General features: G+C 41.3%; 2 protein-coding genes across 2 annotated transcripts in view; one reads left to right on the top strand and one right to left on the bottom strand.

Annotated features, from left to right (window-relative positions):
- Positions 1-741: 741 nt before the first annotated feature.
- b9d1 (B9 protein domain 1) lies at positions 742-4716 on the bottom strand. Its single transcript, XM_073494702.1, has 7 exons — positions 4544-4716; positions 4305-4373; positions 2992-3103; positions 2769-2865; positions 2516-2578; positions 1734-1801; positions 742-1246 (listed from the first exon to the last, which is right to left on the bottom strand). The coding sequence occupies exons 1-7, from the start codon at positions 4604-4606 to the stop codon at positions 1089-1091; spliced, it is 630 nt and encodes a 209-aa protein (XP_073350803.1). The 5' UTR covers positions 4607-4716; the 3' UTR covers positions 742-1088.
- Positions 4717-7295: 2579 nt separating this feature from the next.
- Positions 7296-24808, top strand: part of cacna1ha (calcium channel, voltage-dependent, T type, alpha 1H subunit a) — a 168892-nt gene continuing 151379 nt past the window's right edge. The window contains exon 1 of the mRNA XM_073494100.1: positions 7296-7364. The gene's annotated coding sequence lies outside the window, so the exon portion shown is untranslated. The remainder of the gene's footprint in view (positions 7365-24808) is intronic.

Genomic DNA, 24808 nt, shown 5'->3' with positions numbered 1-24808 from the left:
TTGAGATGCTACTATGATATTCTAGCGAAGACATGTCACTTTCTCACTGGCCTTGATTTCACTGCGGCCTGACCTTTAACTTCACTCCAGCGATTGTGGAAAAGGTTCTTTTATTTATCGATGCATTGAAAAAACAAAACAACCTTTACCGTCTTGAACAAATTGAGCACTCCCCAAACAGTCAGATGACACTGCAGTCAAACACTTTTTCTTGATCCCTGGCAGCAGTTTCACAGTCGTGGCTATGGTGCAGTGAAAATGTGGCCTGTGTGTAGCGAGCTCCTCTGCGTGTTACTATGTATTCATTATGCTTTTATCAAGAGGACTAACTGACCTTGTGGACTGTCTGTCTTTATATGCATAAACAGCCTCCTTTAATCTTTTTTTCCATGTCTGTCTATTTACCCTTCTCATAGTACTGGGAGCAGGCTGCTTTTTTTTATTGGATACGTGCTCAACCTGTTGGCATTATAACTGTATAATATAATTTATCATTTGTACTATTGTAACATACTGTTCCTCTGTATACCTTATTATTCTGTGTAATGGGTTTTTGTAGGAAAAGTCACCGTGGTATTTTAACGGCATCTAAACAAATGAACGCAGCAGGCCGCACCCTGTTGGATGAGGACAACTGTAGCTGCATTGGTTCAAAATAAAATGTGTATCACTTCAGCTCTGTAACTCAAGTGTCTGCGTCTTCATGTGTTTTTTTTATCTTTTTAACCACATGATTTGGAAGCTGCCATTTTCTTATGAGACATTCAAACAATTTAAAGATATAATCTATATTTATTTAAAAAAGTAAAAAAAATTGTAAAACAGAAAAAATTAACTGTTAAATATCAGAAACTGCTTAAATGTGACTATTTCTACACATCTTTACTAAAACACTAGGCACAGGAGTGTGTGTATCTTGAATTCTTGCCACCTTGTTTCTGAAGTAACAGTGACATTGCAGTGTTGTGGATTTCCTCACTGGGGAATCGAACAAGTCCATTAGTATTTAATGTGAGTTTTGGGTTGTTGTGGTGGGGATGAATCGTCCTCGAGAGCAAAAATCCCCACCAGTTGTCTCTTCTGTTGTGTTACGTTGTGTACTGTAGTTCTTCTGTTGACCAGCCAGATGTGGCAGACGGTGTGCTCACAGGGCTTGATGGTCCTGTGTCGTAGCCCAGTTTCTTCATGTCTTTGGTCATGATGTGAAAGGAGACGGTGACGAAGCCTTGGGAACGAACCCGCGTCACTGAAACACAAATAATAGATATTGCCAGAACAGCTTCATTATTATGTTATTATTGTAATGTCATTATATACTTTGTGTAATTAAAACATGTTGATGTGTAAATGTAAAATTATTTTTTAGACCGTTTTAACCCCAAAAAATGTACTATTGGAATTTAATTGGTATTTTATTTATTCAAACACTTTCTTCCTAGTTAGAGACAATATACATTACATCATCAGTGGTTGGCAGGAACAGCCCGTCTCTGCTTTCAGATCACCAGTCTTCTTCACTCGGGGCAATTCTGTCTGCTTTAAAGTAACCCACCTACTTACAGGTGACTCATCTTAGAAAAGTCTGGCTCAAGGAGTTTGCTGGAGTTGTTTTTTCAAACATGGTTTTGTTTAACACAAATGTGTGTCTGTATTGAGATACGCAAGGAATATTTTACTGTTAATATTTTAGTGAAAAAATAACAGAAAAATACAGACACAAATGCATAACAAACCTTCTCTGCCTTCACCCTGGGCCACCACTTTAGGGTCTGTGTACTCAGGCCTCCGTCCCAACAGCCAGCTAAGCAAGAAAGGAATGAACATGTTAAAACTACAGAAAGAGACTAGCATTACTACATAGGCGTTGGCATATATGTTGTTCCTTTTGCGCAGATATGAAATCTAATTTCTTTTTAAAGAAATTACAATGCAGAAAAAAGATGCTTGATGATCAAGATAAATCTTATCCTGACATCACATATTCATTCCACCAATCATGAAACTTAAGCACTTGTTCTTCTAAATTACTCCCATTAAAAGTCCTCTGACACACAGGAACACTTTACAGGAAGTGTTAGTGTACTTCCTGTAAAGAACAAATAGGTTGAGTGCATGAGCAAGAAAACACCACCTACATCAAGTCAAGTGGAAAAACAAACAATGATACCGGTGTTGCTATTTAAACTGCAAATCCAAAAGGTCTAGATGTGCATCTGTGCATCTCGAAACACTCTGATAACAGCTGCTGACAAACAATACACACTGATGTGGAGTGTTCTCACCACAGAGGCCTAAGTCTGTATCCTCAGTGGAACACACATACACACACACACACACACACACACACACACACACACACACACAGAGGAGCAGTAAATATTTGATAGCACTCAGATATGGGCTGCTTCCCCCGGCAGGCACAACTCATCAGCCGCAGCACCACAGCTGCTGAGACAGAAATTGAAACACACATAACACACACACACACACACACATGACTGTGCACACGTCTCACCTCGTGAATTTCTGAAGTCTCCACGTGGGCTCAGGAACAAACATGGGGATGGTTCGTGTGTGTCTGAGAGATGAAAAACAAAGAAGAATTCTAGAAAGATCAAATCAAACAAAATTAGATCCAACTGTGCTGTGTTCAAGCTGAGTTTATGTGAGGGAACAAACAATATCCACATGCTTTATGCAGGGATGTGGATTTTTACTAACTATTCTCTTAAATGCGTTCCTTTAAAAAGAAAAGAGGTAATACTGACTGTCCCGGTGTGAAGGGGATGTGTGTTGCTCCATAGCCCCTGACCACATCGTTGCCAAACACATCTGGACCGTACACACTCACCACAAGCTGAGGCCCTGGAAATACAAAAATCACGTCATATTTTCAAAATACCTCATTGGAACCTCAGAGATGTCTATCGATGTTTGAATGAAGGCAACAGCTACCAAAACAACTTAGTGTGGTATGTCTGTAACACTCACATCCGGAGGGGTTTGTGCTCTTGAACGTCGTCTCCAGTGGAAAGTTCCATATTAGTTTATGTGAAGACTGACTGCCTTTGCAGGTTATTTGAGTGATGCCTTCCTCCAGCCCCTAGAGGGAAACATATAGACACAAAGACAAAGTAAGATGACAGCAGGCATTATTTTAACAGTTCAATACTGTATTTTTAAGGTTTGCATACATGAGAAGACGTTCTACATTGTCGGGACATTATTGAATAATTAAACATGTTTTTTTTTATCTTTTGGGGGTGATTTATTGTTACTTTGAATTAACAAATTTACCGCATCACATTTTCTGCAGTTTTATAATAAATTAGGTGAATGAGGTGAAAATTAGTCACCAGCTATACTCACATACTCATGATAAGATTTCTTGCACCAGACAAAAGCTTTGTAAAGTTAAGAGCTAAAATTATGTGCATTACTCGATTAGTCAATCGCAAGGAAATTGCCAGCTATTTTAATAATCATTTTGAATCGTTTGTTATTTTTCAAGCTAAAATGTGAAACATTTCCTGGTTCCAGCTTCTAAAATATAAGGATGTGCTGCTTTTCTTTGTCATTTATGATGGTAAATAAAGAGTTTTATTAGTTGAACAAAAGAAGCAGGCTATGGGAAATTGTGTTCGACAATAAACATTGAATTGATTAATTGTGATTATTCTAAATTATTATAGAAAAATGAAATTAATAGAAAAAAATCATTAGTTGCAGCCCTACTTATATTTCAATTCAAGTCAATTCAGTTCAAACTTGATTACAGACTCAGGGTCCAGATAAAAGACAGGACATCCCATAAACTAATTTAGATACAAAAGCACAATGAAAGATCATTGAGTTACAAGAGGAAGAAAGAATATATTAGTGTTTTATCATCTGTCATGTGTTCTGTAATAAAATGCTCCAGATATTTAACCTCACCACTGACTTCCTCACACAATTTCAGGTCAAGAAACTTTAGACATTTGTCTTCTTTGGATCTACACATGAAGACACCATTACTGGCATTGTATTTGGTATGTTCAACTTCATACACAGCACAAGTAAGGAGCTCCTGACTGCATGCAATCAGTATTACAGGCTTTCAATTGCTTGGACTAATGAGTGAGTGAGACTTTTACTTGTTGCTTTGCATAAGAGAGTCTACACGAAGACATCCTTAAGTTCAAACTAACCAGCGGTGTTTATTTTACGGTATGAGGACAAGACTACAGCTTTATCATTCTGTCTTTATCTATCAGTCTGACAAAAACATAATCATTTCTTATGACAAGTAGGCAGTTACTCACCGAGGTTGGAGCCCAGTCGTGGCCGTAGACAAAACAATATTTGCAGTATAAGTTGTCATACTCTGGAAACTGAAATACAACAACAAATATCACCTTTATACCTGGAAGTAATGACACACAGACTCAAAATTTAGACAAATTCACCACCACGGAGTAGCTAACGCTAACTACTGTTAGCCGAGTGTTGCTGATGCTGGCTGAAATTAGCTGCTAGGCTAGGCTAAAAGGCTAAAACTCACGTTCGCTCCCTCAATTTGTCCGTTGACCGTGAGGAGAAACACTGACGGGTTGCCTGTAGCCATCGCGGCTTCGGGTACTGAACCAGAAATGTAAGGCGTCCTTCGCTTCACGAGTAGTTCAGTTCAGTTTACATGAGTCCGGCTAATTTAGCTAAACCCTGCCCGTTGCTAAGGCGACGCTTGCTCCTCCTTACGGCAACCTGCTGGGTCCAAACTGAACGGAAGCGCCGAGGCGGTGTCGAAAGAAATCCCGATTCTCCACAAGATGGCGACCGCGAATCAAACACAAATCCACCGGAAGCGACATTTTCCACCGCGCTTCTAATCCAAACTAACGAGGTCCTCCTTAAAAGGAGCATGACTGCCTTCTCTTTACTGAAAACGAGCAAAGGAAGGCGACGAGATGAGGCTGAAAGCTTTAGAAACACAAAGTAAGTGGCTATTTGTGCCATTTGTTGTCCAGAAAATGACACAGTTGATATTGCTGACCTACTGATGTGGAGTATGAATTTATAAGGCTAACAGCTTTTTTGCTAGTAATATGCAACTTTATACAAACTTAGTTATAATTAAGTTATTTATTAGTTATTTAGTTATAGAGCTGCAACCATTTAGTGATAAATTGATTAGTTGTTGACTATTAAATGAATCACCAACTTTTTTGATAACAGATTTATAGTTTTTAGTAGTGGTATTATGACTTTTTTTCAGAATAAAAGTCTAAATTGTGTAATTCAAGCTCCTTTAAAGGGGCACTATGTAGTTTTTGGAGAAGAAATTAGAACTCAGAATTATAATATTTACAATATTAATGAGGTGATAATACAAACTAAGAAAAAATTATCTTTTCCATAACTGAATAAACAAGCTGTTCTCAGAGGAAAATAAGTCCCCAGAACACCATTAGAAGCTAGAAAGGTGGCAGGGTCCGCCACATATAAACAAAGTAAAACAGTATGAAAATGTGTTGTCGTTTAAGGTCAGTTTGTTTATTCAGCTTATTCCGTCATTTAAAAAAGAAGAGTTAGATTATTTAATTTGTTTAGGCATAAAAAAATCAGTCCCTGAAGATTTTTCTCTTCTGATTAATATTTCTTCCTCAAAACCACATAGTGCATCTTTAATGTGAAGAATTACAGAAAATATAACGTAACGGTTAAATTTATATCTAAATTGTTAAAAAGAATAACATTTTATATCAATATAGCATTCATAGTCTCAGTTTTTCCTAAAATCTACTGAGCTGCTGTCTCTTTGCAAACAGAGCAAAAGATTTGCCATAAAAACACAATGACAGCAGTTATGCATGTGTGGAGGACTTGCTGCACTGTAACAAACAACACTTACAGTCGGCTATGTGTGATGTGCCATATTGCTGCGAGAGCGTGTTCTATTATTAAGGAGTTTGGCCTCAAAATAACGTATACTTTAGGGTAATTATTGGGCTACGTATCCAGTTGCTGCCTTTGTTTAGATAATTAGAAAATCAGCAGTTACTGTCAGCTCCGTCACACACACCAATAATTTACCCCTCTGTCTGTCTGTCTCTCCGTCTGCCAACTACACCTACTTCTCTCTCTCTGTCTGTGTGTCTGTGTGATAGGTTGCTGTGTGTCCTGCTGGCAGACAGCAGCGGGCCCCCTGAGTCTCTGACCTTTCATTACTGCCCAAACAGCAGCTCTCTTTCCATCCTTCATCGTTTTTACTGCTGCTCTGCTCATTTACCCTTCTCAAAGCTTGTGCCAGCTTTGCCCTGTGTCTCCCATCTTAACCTCCACCACCCCATCCACCCTTTCTCCTTCCAGGGAAGCATTATCTTGGCATTATTCAAACAAACCACTGTTACACAGTCAGCGATCAGACATGAGCCATCCAGAAACATTAAAGTCGAAGCTCCTCAACAAGTACCTATGATGACACTTTGTTATTAAGTCTCTTTCTTCCTCCATTCCCTCCCTTGTCTGGCTGCGTATCACCTTATCACTTTTGCCTCCCCCCAGCATCACCCCATCCCTCCTCTCTTCTCTTGCCCTCCTTCCTCTCCACCTGCCAATTTTGTGTCTCTTTTTATTGTTTTCCCACCTCCTGCAATCTCTCTGTCCCGATTTCATCCCCAATCATCTCCCCATCGCTCCTCTTGCCAACACCTCCTGCCTCTTTCTCCCCAATGTCCTACCTATTTTCTCCTCCTCAGCAACTCCTCCGCCTCACAACTGACTCTTTCTCCTCATCTTCTTCTTCTCCTACCTCTCTGTCTATCCATCTTCTCCTCCTCCCACTGGCTACCTGTCCCTCTTTCTCCTCCTCTCCCTTTTCCTCTGACCCCCTTTTGTTCCTCCTCCATCTCTCCAGTGTCCGTCTCCCTGCCAAATGCCTGATTTAGAGTCCGACAGCCTAACGACTGGCGGCCCATTTAAAGTCGCTGTAGAGTGGCCAGTCCAAAGGGGTCATCTGGCCATATGGGATCTTATTTTCTCTGGAGTTTTTCAACCTGAAAACTGATATAAACAGCACATCTTGCATAATTATGTGCATTTCCAAAACACAAGCCCACAAATCCCAGTGCACTTCACACCTTAGATGTATTTTTTACTGCAGATTTGCCCGGAAACAGCTATAAGAGGCAAGAATACATACTTTAATGGCCACCTAGTTCCCCTCCCAGGTCCACACGTGATTCGAAGTGTCACCATATGTTTTTTATATGTATCTCTTATGGAAATTTTTTATGTGTCACACAGCAAACAATGATCTCACGCCCGAGGCTGCAGCATCTTGGAGAAAGCGTCTCGCTGAAGTGCCCTTCACAGGTATGTGCTGGGTGAGTGTGATTCATCCAGAACAGGGGTGGAAAACACAGAGAGGTACACTGTGAAAGATGGCTCTCCTGTTTTAGCCTCAACACGCATATATACACTCAGCATACAGATCGCTAACAGACTGTCACAAAATATTATGTATGACAAACATGATTCGGTGAGTCATAATTTATCTAATTTTCAAACGGGGCGCACACACGGAAGTGAGAGATGCCGGTGGAGGTTAATGTCTGGAACCGTTTGTGGCTAATGGTCCGCGACCGCTGGTTCACTGATTTTGCTCCTAAGAGGGCGGGCGGTGGGGTGTATCATCACAAAAAAAATGTAAAAACGACATTGAGGACACAAGAAGAAAAGTAAGGATAGATGAAATACGAGACCTGTACTTTGTGTACTTCATTCTTCGGTTAGTAAACTGACAGAAAATGAATTGACAACAGTTTCAATAATTATAAAAGACCCTGCACACTCATTGACCTCCCACACAGGTGTTTTCATTATCTTGCCTGATTAGACCTCCTCTCAGGACCTCATCCTCCTCCCTCGGCTGTTATTTGTTATTTGCTGGAAAGTGTCTTTGACATGTCTCAGTAGAACAATCTCTGAGCCCATCGGCTGTCATCTGATGACAATTAAGCCTCTGGGGTTAGCGGCAAATGTTTTTGGGGCTCCTGATGCAGCCAGTGGATATCAAGATGAACGAAATCTAGGCCAATACTTTTGACAATTCTTCTGTGCTTCAGACACAAGAATAGAGTTGTAAACAACATTTCACCAGTTATATATAGCTGATTGGTTACAAGATTGAATGGTTTCAGCCAATGCATTTCACTTCTATTTCTATTTATCTAGTCATAGTTAGAGTTTTTGGTATAGTTATTTCCTGTTTTATTTTGAAGTGCTGTCCTCGTGTGTCATGTTTTGATTTTCATTTCCTCCCTTTGTCTTTTTTTCCATGTGAAAACCGGCCCCCGTTTCCCGCATGTGTATTACATTTTCAGCCTAATAGCCAAACAAACAATGGCCGACTATTGACATTTGATTGTGCTGCTGACTCTACTCAGGTTATTAATGTTCCTCCAACTGTAGAGAAAAGTGTTGTGCCAAAGTCAGAGAGTCTTAAACTAACTAAACTAACTTCATATTAGTAACTGTCTCCTTAACTAACAACTCTGGACCATCCCTTTATTAAAGCTGTCCATTATTTCCACACCAGCCGTTCTCAGTTGCATTAGGAAGGTAACTACCTGTGTAATGATACCTGTGACAGTCGATACATTCAGCCTGTCTAACAAAAATACTCCCAGCCTGTCTGTTCACATTCACTTTAATGAGCTGTTCCTCTGGCTGTCTCCGTCTCAGTCGAGCCTTTCTGTCGCCTTCTCTCTGTCTGTTTCTGGCTAAACTCTCTGCAGAAGTTTCTTGTATATGCCGTCGTCCTGTCTTCCTAACTGGGACTGCATTCTACAGTTTGGTTTTTGTGTGTGTTCGTGTGGTGCATGCATGTAGGAGAGTGTGTGCGGTCCCACTTTGGCCCAGTTTGAATCTTTAAGTCCCTCTGGGAGAGGCACCAAAATTTGGCATCATATTTTTAAACTGCTCCTCTCCTCCTTCCCCATGCTGCCACCGACCCACCTCTCAAAATGTCTCTCTGCCTTGGTCTCAGAGTCTTCTCTGGCTCCCAAGAGCCCATGTGTGGCTTATTTTGACTGTTGTGAACCTCAGAATCAGAGTTTACAGTAAGGAAAAGACTTCATTCATTAATTTTAGCCTCAAAGGATACAAAATCAACATCTTGGGAAAAACCCTTTTTCGCTTTCTTGGTGAGAGTTCGATGAGAAGATTGATGCAACTTTAGAACATCTGCCCACTCTATGAAGCTTCAGCCAGCATGAAGCTTGCTTTAGTTAGCATAAAGACTGGAAACAGGGGAAACAGCTAGCCTGGCTCTGGCCTAAGGTAACAAAATCTGCCTGCTAGCACCTCTAAAGCTCATCAGTTAACACGTTAAAATTTGTTTGGTTCATCAATAGAAAATTAAAGGTGCAATTTGTAAGAATAAGCCACATGTTTAATTCATACTTCAAGCCAATAGGGGCGAGCATATCACCAGAGTAACTGCTAACTGCTGCTAACTGTAGCTGCCATTGGCTAGTTAGCTTAGTGAGCCATGCAGCTAGTGGTCCGGATTAGGAGTTTGAAGGAGTGGGGGAGTGTTGGGGCTTACATCACTAGCTCAGGAGCTTTTGACTGTGATGGGCCTGGGCTAGCTGGTTAGCATGCTAACTGAAACAAATATCTTTGCAACAATACGTAGACGTTATAACATAAAAACTGTTAATTCAATGCATGCTGTTGATAATCTCAGTTAATTTGGGGATTTTTTCAACTTAAATTCTTACAAATTGCACCTTTAAGTTCTACAGGCGTTTATTTCTCACTGCCTTCAGGGCTACTTGCTGCCATCTCTCACTGGAATATGTATCATGTTAGCTCGTCAGGGTGGGGTGTCTATCAGAGTGTGGCGAGTGGAAAAAGTCCATCAATAAGCTATCATGACATTGTGGCAATGAATGTTTGTAAACAGGAAACCCATCCACTGCCATGATTGCTTTGTGAGTGGATAAATCCTGTCAAACCACGCGGCTGCACTGCTTTGCCACAAAAACTCGATATGCGTTTTAGTTGACAGTAAAATCCATTAAGGGCTCAGTGACAACACGGCCGGCTGGTGAGAGAGGAACCTACATTTCCAGGCAGCATCATCCTCGTCTTCGCCTTCTCTGTGAGCCTGTTTTGCCTGCGGGCTACCACACTGCTCTGTAACCTCCACTGTCCTTCACTGAGGAAGAAGAGAGCGAGGGGAGGGGGGAGGGAACAAGGTGGTACGGGGGGCGAAAAAAATGAGGAAGCTGTTGGTGTTTTTAAAAAAACCATAAAGGAGTGAAGGAGGGGGAGAGGAAGAAAATCAAGCAGCTGATGGAGGAGAAGAAGGGGAGAGAGAATGAAGAACTCAGAAGGGAGGTTATTTAGATATTCATCACTGGAGTGAATCTTTAAGGTCAGCCCGGTCCGCTGAGCTCCCCGGCCGTCGAGTAATAAGTCACGACGCTGTTGGCTCTGAGTCGCAAAAAAACGCCATCAGGTAGAGCTTTTTATGTATTTCACCTTGTTGGATGGGAGAAGATTTTGTATGTATCACATTTGTTTGATATACACTTAAATCTCTCTTTAACCAGCGCTGCTACTTGTTCATTTTGTACATCTTGTGTCAAATTAGCTGTGCTATTCTCCTTAATGCTGGTTGATCTAGGAATTAAGCTTTTTCCTAGTTCTTTTGTGCTCAGTGAAAGCTGCCCTGTATGAAAGAATCAGCTGAATACCCACAACAAACTCCTTATATTTATACATAACTTAAGTGTACTTGGCAGACCAGAGCAAGTATATAAAGGTGCACACATGCCGAAAGCCTCAGCAGCCAGCTTTGCTACTGTAATTTCAGCTCGTTATTTGCCAATAGGAGGTGGAAGAGGACGGTGAGAGAGGTGCTGTGATCTACTTGTGTATTTCCACCTGCTAATCTCCTACATCTGCTCCAACACCTGGCAATTAATGAAACACAGCTGAGTTGCTGATTGAACAGTAATACACCTGGTAGAGTGGTCAACATGAGGAATATGTTAGATTACAAATGTTAACCTGAAAGTAATTGAAGAGCCATTTCAACACCAGCTGAAAATACTGCTTTTATGGCCTCCACTGGTTTACCATCTGCGGTGATGTAGAAGTGTACTTAAGTGCACTGTGACATCAGTGTTGGGTGTGGGTACGGGGGTAATAAAGGGGGAAAAAAGGTCCCAAATACCCAAAATTTGAGCTTTAACAACAGGCTAAATCCAAAAAGCAGCAAAAAGCAAAAAGGCAACAAATGCAGGAAACCAAGAGCAAAATTTAACTAAATACAAACCAGGATGAAGCGTGGGGAACACAGAAAACACAAGGACCAAAACTGACAAACTGATGGCAAGTGAAGGAACACTCATGGAGTAATAGTGCATTCAAGGGTGTCGGAATAATCAGAATAACAAATTACAACTAATTACGCCCCCTCAAGTCAGAGCAAGAACTCTGAGAAAAAGTCAGAGAAAAGTTTGGTACACAACTCGCCGAGTTGACGTCATATGACGCTCAAACATGTTGGGCGGAAGTAAACCTTAGGGTGATGGTAACATGCATATACTGTATATCCTTGTCACTCAAATACTGGAACCAGCTGTTAATATATTGTTTAAACGTTAAAATGCAAAACATTGTCCATGTTGCTCCCACATTCTGATAATACAATAAAACAACAGTCAACCATACAGCACTCCTGCAACATTGATATCGAGGTATTTGGTAAAAAATAATGGGATGTTTGAATTTGTTACACTGTCCTACTATTTATGAATTACTTTTGAGGGGATTGTGTTTGCTAATATAGCCAAAAATATCAGGATTTTAAAGCAATATTGCCCAGCCAGGTTTTTTTCATCCTGATGTTATATTACTTTTTAAATTACAATTAAATACCTCCACAATGATAATGAGGTTCAGTGTAATTTCTTCCAAAAGATGCGTGTTGTGATGTGTTAAGGGTTAACTGTGTAGGAGCTCACAACAACAATATGCAATCTACACTGGATCGACTCAGAGAAACAATACTCTCACTGAGGAGCTGATAAGCACACTGAGAATAATAGCAAAGCGTCTAACAGGAAAATTGCTAGGCTAAACAAAATGACAGATCTCAAAAATTACCATTGAAATGACGGTTTAAGTCACAGCAATGCAATCGGGGAGCCCTCAGTGTTTAAGCCCAGCGCACGCTGACATGAAACCTAGTTTACGGGTAAGAAAGCTGCGAGCCTGAGTAATAAGAAAGCCTGAGCGTTTGGCCCCTAGCCCCCCGCTGACCCTGAACACAGGCAGGTTTATAAAGTGGGCTGTTGGATAAAAGGCCGAATTGACCATCTTTCACCTTCCCATTATCTGGACAGGCTGAGAAAGCCATTCCTTCAGCTGTGTGCTCCCAGCTGTTAGACCTGCTGTGTAGTAGGTCAGGTGCCATCTTGGTGAAATCATCAGATTACATTATTGCTCAGGATAGTTCAATTACTACAAGAATATTTTATAGTGCCACGGTACAGTTGTATCTCATTGTGGTCCCATTTAAAATACACTGCTAAACTAATACAAGAGTGGTTTCAAATGACTTCAGGTGCTTCCTCAGTCACCTGATACAAACATAATTGAAATTTAATGGGAAATGATGAAGCCTAGAGTGCTTTTCCCGTGTAATTTCTCCATCCCCCCCCTGCCTCTGCTCTGCTCTGGGACTTTGAAGCTCATGTTGGATTTTTAACCTTCATTTAACCAGGCAAACTGTTTAAGGACCAAATCTTATTTACAGTAGCAGCCTGGGGGGAGTAGTTGCAGAGCGAGGCTGGGTTACACATATTCAAACACTCATCAGTTAGCAGTTAAGTGCGACAACAGTTTCACAGTTAGGGGTTCAGCAAGCTTTTTTTCTCAAACGACAGAGATCTGGAGAAGAGCTTGTTGGATCATTTAGGAGACTTTGGCGAGCCAAAGACAGCGTATTATCGAATCTGAGTAGAGGACCTGATTCTTAAAGTGTACAGCGTTTAGAAGCTGTTTCAAACAGCATTAGTCAGAGAAAGAATATTGTGAAAATACAATATTGTGTTGCATTTGTTTGTACACATGAAACAGGACAGATATTATATATATATAATAGTCGTGTGAGGAAAGGACAAGATATGTTTAAATCCTGCGTACGTCTGCACGCCTTGCCAATTTCGGCACAAAGTGGAGTCGATTGTCTCCGAAAGTTACAGAAATTGTTTGATGCACCTCCTCCCTATTCCAACAATGAACATTTGTGAGGTGGCGGATAGGGTTGGGCCGATGGACGATGCCATCTTCCATTGCCGAAGTCGACTACTGAAATCACCCAACCCTGGTGACAGATGTCTCAGATGCTGATACTTCAGCCTTCATGCACATGTTTTTCTGTTTGATAAAAGTTGCTACTGTTGATTTATGCCACGTTCTTGGATCATAAAGGCCGTTTTCTGTAATTAGTATTCATGTCAACATTTGAGTTGTATTTAACTATGAAAGTAAATTATTTCGAAAAGCTCTGATACATGCAACTTGGCGTTTGATGATGATGCCTAAAAAGCAGGCAATCATCGAAAACTAACGCCTGAAAAAAGCTTTCGTTTAAGGTAATTAACCCAGATTCAGACTCAGAATGATGTACGGCTTGTTTGCCTGTGCATGTGTGTGTGTGTGACAGATCATGTCCATGAAATGACTCAGGTAAACAAAGCCGTCTGTGCGTTTTTTTTGTCTTATTGGCGTCAGCAAACGAATCAAACAAAGCAGGCCAGGTAGAAGTGTCATCGATTTATGACCGGCATCTGAGAAATGAGGAATCCATTTATTATGGGAGCCCATTAGTAATGTATGCATATCTGTATGTGTGTGAGGCAGGGAAGAGGGAGAAAGAGGATGGAGAGACAGAGCACCATCCTTTATATGGCTCCTCCATTAGCCTGAGTGCTTCTGTGACAACATAATGGCCGCCGCCCAGACAAACAGGGTCACCGTAGTTATGAACACACCCGGCAACTGCTGATGTCAATGTAGTAGAGTGGGTCCCAAAGTCCCACTTGGCTGGAGTGAACGTACGCACACATACATACACACACTCAGCTTGGGCAGGGCAACTCTCAGGGATTTGAGAGGTTTTTGAACTAATCAATAATGAAAGAAGGGATGATGGGAAATGAGCGAAAGAGCTCGAACGTACGAGTGGACGAGGAAGACTTGAGGGAAAGGGCTGAAAATGAGAGAGACAGAGCGATGAAGAGCCCTCCCACGAGAGTTGTTTCCAATACAGCGCAGTTACAATGGAGTTACACTGGCCCATTTTCCCAAAAAGCTTCTCCGCGGTAAGATTATCTTGTCCATTATAAACCGATGGACTGAGAAGTGCTGAGATGTTTTCGTGATCCAGCTCGTATTTACTGTAACTCGGGTCAAATGGATTCTGAGGAAGAGGAACCTGGCGGAAGTGGGAGAGACAAACATATGTAGAAAGAGTGGAAAAAGTCAAAAACACACACAGACAACAAAAACCAGGACTTGGTGTCATATGTGCTGTAATTATGTCCGATTCAAACCACTTTTTGTGTTGTTTTTTTTTTACCCTCGTGTGATTTAAAATCTATTAAAACAAAAAATATTCAAATCCTTTTTGGCAAATTAGTAGAAAAATGAGTATTCCCACTGCATAATGACATAATGCATCCATCTTGCTCCAGTTGCTGTCTTTCACTTCGCTTGAATTTTATGCAATTGATTTATTCTTGTTGTCTGGAACAATACAGTGTCCTCCATTAATTAGTCAAAGGTCAGTTTTGGTTTTTTGTTGACGAGCCGAGACATATTGACTTTGGCTTAAATAGCTTTCTTTGCCATCGTTGATGTCTGTAAATGGCAGGAAAGGATTGTAAACTGATAGAACTTTCATAATAATTTAAAGTCATGCTCGCTGTGGGTCTGCTATCTGTCTCCCACTTTGGTCCAGACTGAAATATCTCAGTGCATCTCAGGTCAAGGTACAGATTGATCGATTAATGTGCAGAGATGATTACCTCCACCAAGGAGGTTGTGTTTTCCATCTGTGTCTGTTTGTTGATTTGTCAACAGGATTACACAAAAACTACACAACAGGTTTCCATGAAACTTAGATGGAAGTTGGGCCTCGGCCCAGAATGGACCCTATTATTCTGGTCCTTACTCATTGCTTTAGGTCGGAAAAAATTAAGAGAAAGTTATTCGTGTCTTCATCTCTTCCTGGCTTGATTACTGCAACTCCCTTTACACTGGGATCAGCTAGTCATCTTTGCCCAACCTGCAATTGGTCCAAAATGCAGCTCCCAGGCTCCTGACTGGTTCCAGGTAGAAGGACCATATTATTCCGATTCTCGCCACCCGACTCTGGCTGCCAGTATGCTTTACACACAAAACGCTTAGATTTTAAGGTTGCACTGTTTGTTTGTAAAGCTCTAAATTGACCTCTTATGCCCTTACACCACATCCAGCCCACTCAGATCATCCGACTTCAGCCTTTTGGCCGTCCTGCGCTCTAACCGTAAACTCAGAGGTGACCGAGCTTTTGCAGTAATGGCCCCCCCAACTGTGTAAAAGCCTGCCCCTGTCGATCAGATCAGCTCAAAACATACTTTTACATACTAGCGTTTGAGCCCTCCTGATGTAAATCGGCTGCTTATTTACTATGCTTGTGTTTTTCTACACTGTGTGTCTTTTTTTGGCTTTGTACAGCACTTTGCATGTGCTTTATAATTAAAATAAACGTAAAAAAGTATTAACGTTTGGTATGGATCCAGGAAGGGTCCAGGATTTTTTTCCCCCACTTTCTTAAACATTGCAAGCATTGCATGGCCTTTTTTGACATTTTTGTTAATTTCTAATGGACAAATGAATGAATCTTGATGAAAAAAATCAGGTGTATTTCTGCCTGGTATTTATGAGTAAGTATAATTTAATGCAAATAAAAAAAAAATCTGAATAAAGTGGATTTAAATATGTTATTATATTATATTGGATCTATGTTGGGCCTCGGCAGAGGTATGCACTCTAATGAGTGCCATTCTAGTCATCAAACACGCTAACATCAGATAGTAAACACGGTAAACATTACAGCTGTTGACATGAGCATGTTAGCGTTGTCACTGTGAACATGTTAGCATGCTGCCATTAGCATTTAGCTCTGCTCTACCACAGTACAGCTTCCCAGAGCTGCTAGCATGGCTGCAGGCTATTGGTCTTGTTTATATTTAGAGAGCAAACAGAGTCATCACCAGTAGTGATGGTGCAAGAGCACATACAGAGAAGTGTGGAGGAGGTGAGAAAGATATTAGCGAAGGTTGAAGAGTTCATTCCTCACTGATCAGCTCATAACATCGAACCACTGCAGCAGTGCAAACTTTATTACAAAAAGACATATGGAGGAGAGAAGATGTGTCTGTGCGACTGTAACATTGAGAGAAAACCGTGTAAGTGTGTGTGAGTGAGACCATGTGCACAGCAACACATACAGCAGCTGTATGTGTGTGTTTTTTTGTGTTAGCAATGTACAGAGCAGCAGGCAGGGTCCCACAGGCAATAAAATCTATATTTCAAGAGCTGCAGAGATGCTGTAGACTTCTGCCTGCTGCTTTGAAGACCGACACTGGAGGGCAGGGATGGAGGTTGGGGATGAGTGTGGAGGGGGTTGGAAGAAGAGGCCAAGGACTGGAGGGAAAGAGATGGACCGGGGGCATATGACACATTTAATGAACAGAAAAGGATGGCAAAGAAGGAAAAAAAAAATCTCAACTTATCATAATCACCAGATGCACACAGCGAGAACAAGTGCTGGTGAAGCAATCCTGCCTGATCCTGCACTGGAAAAAGACACTCTGCGTGATAGCTGGCCTCAAACAGTGCTGCTCAGCAAATTACAGAAGAGATTGAATGGAAATTATGACTCACTTATCTCCTGTCCCTTCGTTGTCTTTGTCTACAAATACCCCCACGACACACTTTGTGCATTTGAGAGGGCCATAGATTACAGACGATTTACAAAAGATGATTTCCCACATCTATCCACAACTAGATATAGATAATAAATAGATAGAGAGAGAGAGAGATCTATAGAAAAGAACCCCTTGACTTTATGTTGTCTGACTTCCAAAGTTTCACCGCATGACTCACTCCGAGCTGCACAAATAATCAAATAAAAGCTTAATGAGTCATGAGAATAAACAAAATATGAGGATTAATGTACGCTTTGATGTACTGCTGCGATAGCTACTTCCTTCCATTTATGGTTAGCCTAATGCCTTAGTCATTAAATGATACCCCCGCCAGTAAGACTTTGTCTCCATGCTCTGTAGCAAAGAGTTTTTATTATCATTGGGAACAGAAATTGTTCAATTTAGAACCCACTGAAGTATTTAAAACCAACCACCAACCTCAGTCATAACCATTTTAAGGACCTGTATTACCTGCCAGACCAATAATATTGTTTTAGATTACTGCCATTCATTATTCGTTTTTAAAAGATATTTTCCCCTGAGAATCTTTAAAACGAAGTGTTCATAACACAGCTAACAGGTATGATCGAACTGATACTTGAAACTGTCTGTTTTCTCAACATCCTTTGAAGTTAGAATGAATGTACTTATAGATCACCATGGTAGAAGTGGTGATAAAGTTTTTGTGAAATTAATGTCATAATATGGATGTTACCATTGCTATAAGGCAAAATGCTGATAAAAAAAATCTGATCTTTGCTGAGCTCCAGTGCTTTAATTTGTCACCTTGCTGCAGCAATGTACAGCTGGACTCCAGGACCCTGTGACATCACTCTTTGGCGTGGTTACATGTACAAGAGAGCTTATATACCTCTGTATGACCTACATAAGAAAACAAGACCATCAGCGAGAAGATTGGCTATTTCTACATAGTTATTCTAAATGCCTGCCACTGGATTGATTTTTGAAAATTGAAACAGTTTATAGAGTGCTGAGGATTAACTGAGGTGTCTCACAGCCGGAGGAAAGAAGCTAGTTACATCACAGAAAAAGAAACAAAAAGACAAAAACTAATTATTTACGTGGTGGAGAGTGGAGGATGAATTGAAGAGTCATACAGCCTGAGGAAAGAAGCTGCTCCATAGTGTGGTGGCACACCAGCGGATACTTCTGTATTGCCAGATGGCAGCAGAACAACTGCCTTATAATGTAACATTTTACGTCATGTTGTGTTACAAGCTTTGTCTTGCTGTTTGCTTATTTTATTATATTACAGCCGTAGGCTGTTCACCCTGTTGCCATCTGGCAAAAGATACAGAAGTATCCCCTGTCATACCACCAGACTACCGAGCAGTTGCTTTCCTCAGGCTGTGAGACTTTGTCTTTTTGTTTCTTTTTCTGTGGTGTAGCCAAAAAGGAGTCAAACCCAATTTTGTTTTGCAACTCTGGTGTTGTTACCTGATAAATTTATGAACCTTATAAGCTTGTATAATGAAGACATAACATTACGAGGGAATATTGGACTACATGTGACCTTGGGGTGTAAATGATAATGTTATTAAAACAAAGTTTACTTGGTTTCACTATCGTCGTATCATAGTTATTGTTTTTAAAAAGGTATGAATAGATACACTTTGTCATCACGATGCATCCTGTAAACAGCTGTGTTTAAAATATGAAAAAGAGTATTAAAAATATGTTGCATCTTTTGCTTGCCTCCAAAACAAATGCACGTGCTATCCAGATCAAGATCTTTAAAACAGGAGACGAGAGTCTGTAAAGTAAAGTTGTGTGTTCACATACAATGTCGATCTCCGACCCACATGAGCTTTTTATTTTGTGGTTTTGGTAACTTCCAGATTTAGTTATCTCAAAGCATTTACCATATGAATGAATAACTTTCCTGACGGTAAAACAGGCAGAAACAGTGGCTAGTAGAGGTAGATATGCTCGTGTACAGCTCACAGGGGGCTAGTGTGTGTGTGTGTGTGTGTGTGTGTGTGTGTGTGTGTGTGTGTGTGTGTGTGTGTGTGTGTGTGTGTGTGTGATCTGATGTGTGAGGGAGGTTCAGATGATCTCCCCACAGACGGAGAGACTCTTTGAAACATGCAAATGCAATGTATTACTATGCCTGGCAGATAACCCAATGGGACGTGGGGTTAATACAGAAACGAATAATAAGAGCAATTCATGCATTTGTATGATTTGTCCTGGTGGTACCATGAGAGCAGAATGACGCTCTTGCCGAATATCCAATATCCATTTGGTCATTTTGTCTGCACTGTTATCGCTGGAGGGAAATTCTATCTTGCCAAGAAAAGGGGAATTATTCTGACCGCTTTCAGAAAGGACCTGATCTCTGATTTCCAATCAGTGAACCAGTCATTGAACTCAAGAACCTGCATATAGATTAGAGAGAGAGAGTGGGGGACAGATTCTGGCATGACGCGAGCATCCACATATCACCAGAGATTTTAATGTGTCTGAACACTTGGTGGGAATCAGCCATGGGAGTGTTTGTGCCTGTCTGTGCAGATTCCCACAGTTTCTGCATGTGCGTGGGTGCATGCATGTGTGTGTGTGTGTGTGTGTGTGTGTGTGTGTGTGCGCGCAGGCATGCATTAACTCATTGCAGAGTGGATGGTTATGCTCTCAAACAGCACCGTCTGGTTGCATAGCAACAAACTCCCCTCCATCCCCTCCTTTTCTACTTCTTCTTCTTCTTCTCCTCTTCTTTGTGAGCGTTTGAACTTACAGTGTAACCTGAAAACATTCCTAACGCTGTCACACACTAACCTCCGAGTGCGCCGCTATGCTTTAACAGCACCGCGGCAGGTGTGCGTTTGTGTATCTCGGTGTGTGTTTGTGCGCGCTACGTATGCCTGTTATCTATGGATTCCACAGAGCCGGAGACATGAAAGAGGGCGAGAGAGGAAGGAATCCTCCTCCCAGCTCTGCAGTATCGCCGACAGAGAAGACGGGGAACTGGAATCAAGCCTGCAGTTCAGCTTTATACTGTGGCTGAATATTGATGTTTTTACTCTGAATATCAGCGAGGGCTTTAAAGTCTGCCCTGCTCTCATACAGTAGCTTACTTTCTTCATCTCCCGCTTTTCTTTCTCTTCTTTCATCCTCTCTCCCTCCCTCCCTCTCTCTCTCTCTCTCTCTCTCACACACACACACACCCTGCTTCCACAGCAAAGTGGGAATTCTGCGTGTCTTGACAATCACATTACCCCCCCTCATCCGCCTCCCTTCTCCCTCCCAATCTTCCCTGTGGCCTAGATAGAGAAATATGCATAACTTCTTCATTTACCCCTGCAGCTCAAGTAGTACACTAGATAATTCACAGTGCTAACAGATGCAACAAAACTGAGCTTTATCATCCACTCGACTGCTGTATTGTCGGGATAACATGCCGCTCCGATGTATTGATGTGTGGGAGACATGCAGCCAAGAGGCATCATCTCCGTATTGAGCAGTAATCATGACACGGACGCAACTGTAGCTCCACATTAGTCTTATCTGTGGTGTAATTGTGTGTTTACAGAGCCGAAGCGAGGGGAAACGCTCCCGTGTCGGCCGTGGCAGCGTGTGACAGTTTTTACGCGTTTGACAGTATGAGAAGATTGGATTTGGATAAACATGATTGTAATGCGGTATCTCACTGCACAGCCAGCAGTGAGCGCGTTACGACCCAGTAATCCAAACATTAATAAAAAGTTAAATCCTGCCAGAGGAAGGCGAAACAAAGCAGGATTGGTGAAATGCTAACACTGTCAGCAACGTTGCTCTCCACAAGGGCAGGCACTCCCCATAAAAGGCACTTCACAACATCCATAATAAAAAGACTATTGTTGTTTTAATGACTCAACATATTGCTGGCTGTACGCAAGATGGAGGCTTACGTTATGATTATGTTCATGATATCTGGCCTTACTCACCAGGGGGAACATACGGACATAGTAATGTCTACAAATGTCTGTTGCATTGTCTCCAAAATGCTTAGATTTCCCCCTAAAAGTACAGGAACTTTGGGGGTGGGGCTTTCAGCGCTGCACATATCTAATTGTTTGAGTACTTGCAGCATTGTATTTTAGTCCTCCATTTAAAAAAGAATCTGAAGCCGCGAAACCAGTTTGTTTTTTGTTCATTGTGCTTCGACACATCTACGTGGAGTTATAGTAGAAGGCATACGACAAGCTGGCCGATGCAAAATTGTACCGTCATGTGCGTAAATTACAGCTGCTTTTTCATGCGTCTGCTGACAAATATGCCAAATCTTTGTGGGTCTTTCATCTGTGTTGGAAATGCAGATAGCAACGAGCTGAGGGAACTTTAAAAGAGGTCCCTGGGATTAAAAGTTCTGGGTACTTTGGGTGGAAACGCAGCTTATGAAAAGCTGATTTCTTTAGATCTTTACATATTTGGTCTGTTTGGGTCAAATCTGCACAATCACAAACCAACCATAGCTTCGAAAACAAAATTCCCATGGACTTTCTGGTACATACATTTTCTTTCGATGTTAGGACATAGTCATAGTGAGGTGAGTCTAAACAAACGTGATGCCAGTTGCTGTGAATTTAGCAACAAATGATTTGCAGTTTATCTTTTCCACTGTTTAAAAGCACCAGTAACAACTGCTGTTCATTCCAATTAAAAGCATGGGAAGAAAGGAAATGAGAATTAGTCCAGGTGGCCCTTAGCATGTGGAAGTGTTGGCTACTAGATGCTGACAGATCAGATCACGTCTCCACAGTTAACAAACTGCATCACAGTTTGATTGAAAGAGGGAGGTGAGATGTGCCATCCTCGCCCAGGTTAATGACGCCCGTCACAACCCTGTAGAGATGGAGCTTTATGAGATGAAGCAGCTGTCTGCAGTGATTTCAGCTTGTTTGGTCAAATCTGGCGTTTTATGGCCCATGTAGACGAGGTGCAACTACCATTAGCATGAACACACATCATTTGCTGTCAATCACTTCGAGCTGTTGAGGGAAATTGTGGAAAAAAGGAGGACGGTGGAAAGAAAAGGACACAAGGAGGCAAGGATGATGTAACAGGAGGAGGAGGACGGGTCACTCCGGCATCCTAACTTCTCTTAAACATTCTTGGCCCGGCTGACAGGAGAGGTTGTCTCTCTGTGTCCTCTCTCTCTGTCCAGAGCCACTCATCGCTGTCACCAGAGCCACCTTGCGAGCAACCTGCACTGAAATTACAAGACAGTTTTGGGGCTGGAGTGTTTTTGTGCTGCACTTTGCAGGGATCATTTGTCAAACTGCCCGCCATTGTTGCTTGACTGTCTGAAGGCAGCAGCCTTTTATTCGCCTGTCAAACTACTCGTGCTCTGGGCTCCTGATGCCTCTTACCCAGTTTGTTTATTTATTTTGCTACTTTGATAGTGCTTTAAATTAAGGTCCTTGTAATAAGCATTAGCTTATTGGCAATAAGGCCCATACATGTTCTTATCTGATTCGGGTTTGGTGTTGTTTTACTCCAGTATGCAAATAAATGATAAGCTACCTACCTTTGATTCACATTCATGTTATACTGATCTGATATTCTATGGAAAGTAGAATTAAATTAGAAGATATGAAAAGATGAAAGCAAGTGAAGAAGGAAGGGAGGGTAGATGTTGATGACAGATTTTTGATGACAGGTATTAAGTCTACTGAGTGCAGCACTGGTGTCTCGCCTACGGCACAAAAAAACTGCCCGGGTTGTTGCTGCCAGAAATGCAAACTGTCTCATTTCCTGTGATGACAGTTTTTATGCTGGAACACCCATCCGACACCAGGTCAGTTCTGCCTTGAAATGTCTTTCATTGGGGCAGCTAGTGTCAGGAAGGTTTATAATATCTGTGGATATTGAGTAGTGCTTGGTTCTCGTTGTGTGTGTGTGTTGAGAATGATTCACATTCATCTAACACTGTCTGGTCCAGACACAGTGATGGCGCCTCATGAATTAAAAAAGTAAACCGGGACTCGTTGAAAAACCAATTGATATTCAGGCATCAATGAAATCAATCGATTAATTAGCAAATAATGTTTTACAGGTACATAAAGGCTCAAGGCTCAGCTTTACATGTGTCATGTGTCAGTGAGGTTCGTCTGTTAAAATCAACACAATGTTATTTTCTATTTATTATGTGTTAAAGGTGCAACATGTAAGAATTGGCCACCTGTTGAATTCATACTTAAAACAAATAGAGGTCAACATAACTGCTGGCAATGCTGGCAATGGCAGCTGCCATTAGCTAGTTAGCTCACTTAGCTGTGCAGCTAGCAGTCCGGACTGGTAGCTCGGAGCACCAGAGAAGTGCAGGCGTTTACACCCGCTAGCACAGGATATTTGGCTAGTTGGTTAGCATGCTAAACATGATTTGCAACCTCACCTTCTGTCAGTAAATGACAGTTACATTTTGAATATTTTCAACAAAAATTCTTACATATTTACACCTTTTAATATATGAACAGATGTTTATATATACAGCATGTATGTTTATATAGCGAGTGTTCAGGCTGTATACAAACTGATAGGAGATTTTTATATTTTACCAGGAAGGCACTTGAAAAGACTTGCTAAGGAGATTTTATGATAAACAGTTTTATCTTTTCAGCTCTGCATAACAGCAATTTGATTACAAACAATATGATAACTTGAAACTGGTAATGAGTTAATTACCCGGCCTGCATCGATTCTTACTGCCCTGTTGCTACTTGTTGGTGCAGACAATTACAATCATTCAGTTCTGCTCTAATGTGTGTGAGTGTGTGTTATACGTAAATCTGATCAGTCTCTAATGATTTAAGAGTTAATCCAATTGTTTCCATTCAGCATATGTGCATTAATTTCCGATTTTTAGATTTTAAACCTGTTTCTGGACTTGGCAGAAAATCTCAACCCTGGTGGGGCTATATTATGACTGTCTGTCAGACAGCCTGTGCGTTATGTGCGTCTGGATGTTTGTGTGTGTGTGTGTGTGTGTGTGCTGGGTAAGGGATCATAGCATTTGCAGCTGTTAGACGAAAGAATTCAGGACTGGTCGGCGGACAGCGGGATGAATGTGGCGGTGAATTAGTATCCATTACTGCGAGAAGCACAGAACTCTGCACGCACGAGACAAATGTGTGCGAGTGTGTGTGCGTGCATAAAATAGGTTATGTGACACACTTCTAATGTGCAGACATTTTTCCAAAGTGAGGACATTTTGTCTGCTTTAGGGCTGAGTGTGCAGAAGTCTGCATGTATGTATATTTGTCTTGGCATCAGGTCTCTGCACCTGTTCTATTCAACACGTGAGCAACGGAGCTGCAGGAATGATGAGACAAAATATACACAGAGAGAGAAAGACAGGTTTTATATTCACCTCAACGCACCCACAACATGACTCCTCGTTTTTCTTTCCCTTTCTCTCCCTCCCTCTTTTAATTTCCCTCTCGCATTGTGCCTCAACCTCGAAATGATTATTGCATGCAGTGTAAGTTTCATACGGCAGCTGGTTGTTTGCTTCAGAGGCATCATCTTCTATGTGCCAGCAAACATATGTTCGTGCGTGATTTACGCAGCATAAAAGCAGCAAAGTATGATACATAGAGGGTGACGGGAATTAATGGGTAGCTAGCTTGATTGTAAACAGTCACATATTAAATTTCAATTTGTGAGCATTTAGTATTCAGTGTTTTTTTCATGGGACGAATAATGCTGAACTTTAATTGCCGCCATATGTAAATGATGGTAATCTCAATAAAGTGGCTAAACGCGTTCATTTA

The sequence above is a fragment of the Pagrus major genome, chromosome 23, assembly GCF_040436345.1.
Source record: "Pagrus major chromosome 23, Pma_NU_1.0".
NCBI classification, from domain to species: Eukaryota; Metazoa; Chordata; class Actinopteri; order Spariformes; family Sparidae; genus Pagrus; species Pagrus major.
The sequence above is the reverse complement of the archived record's forward strand: the minus strand, read 5'-3'. Positions and strand labels throughout refer to the sequence as shown.

Coding starts and splice junctions, on each gene's coding strand:
- b9d1 (XM_073494702.1), bottom strand. CDS start 4,606: ATGGCTACAGGCAACCCGTCAGTGTTTCTCCTCACGGTCAACGGACAA. Junction 3,104..4,304: donor ACGACTGGGCTCCAACCTCG/GTGAGTAACTGC, acceptor GTTTCCCTCTAG/GGGCTGGAGGAAGGCATCAC. Junction 2,579..2,768: donor ATCCCCTTCACACCGGGACA/GTCAGTATTACC, acceptor TTCATCTCTCAG/ACACACACGAACCATCCCCA.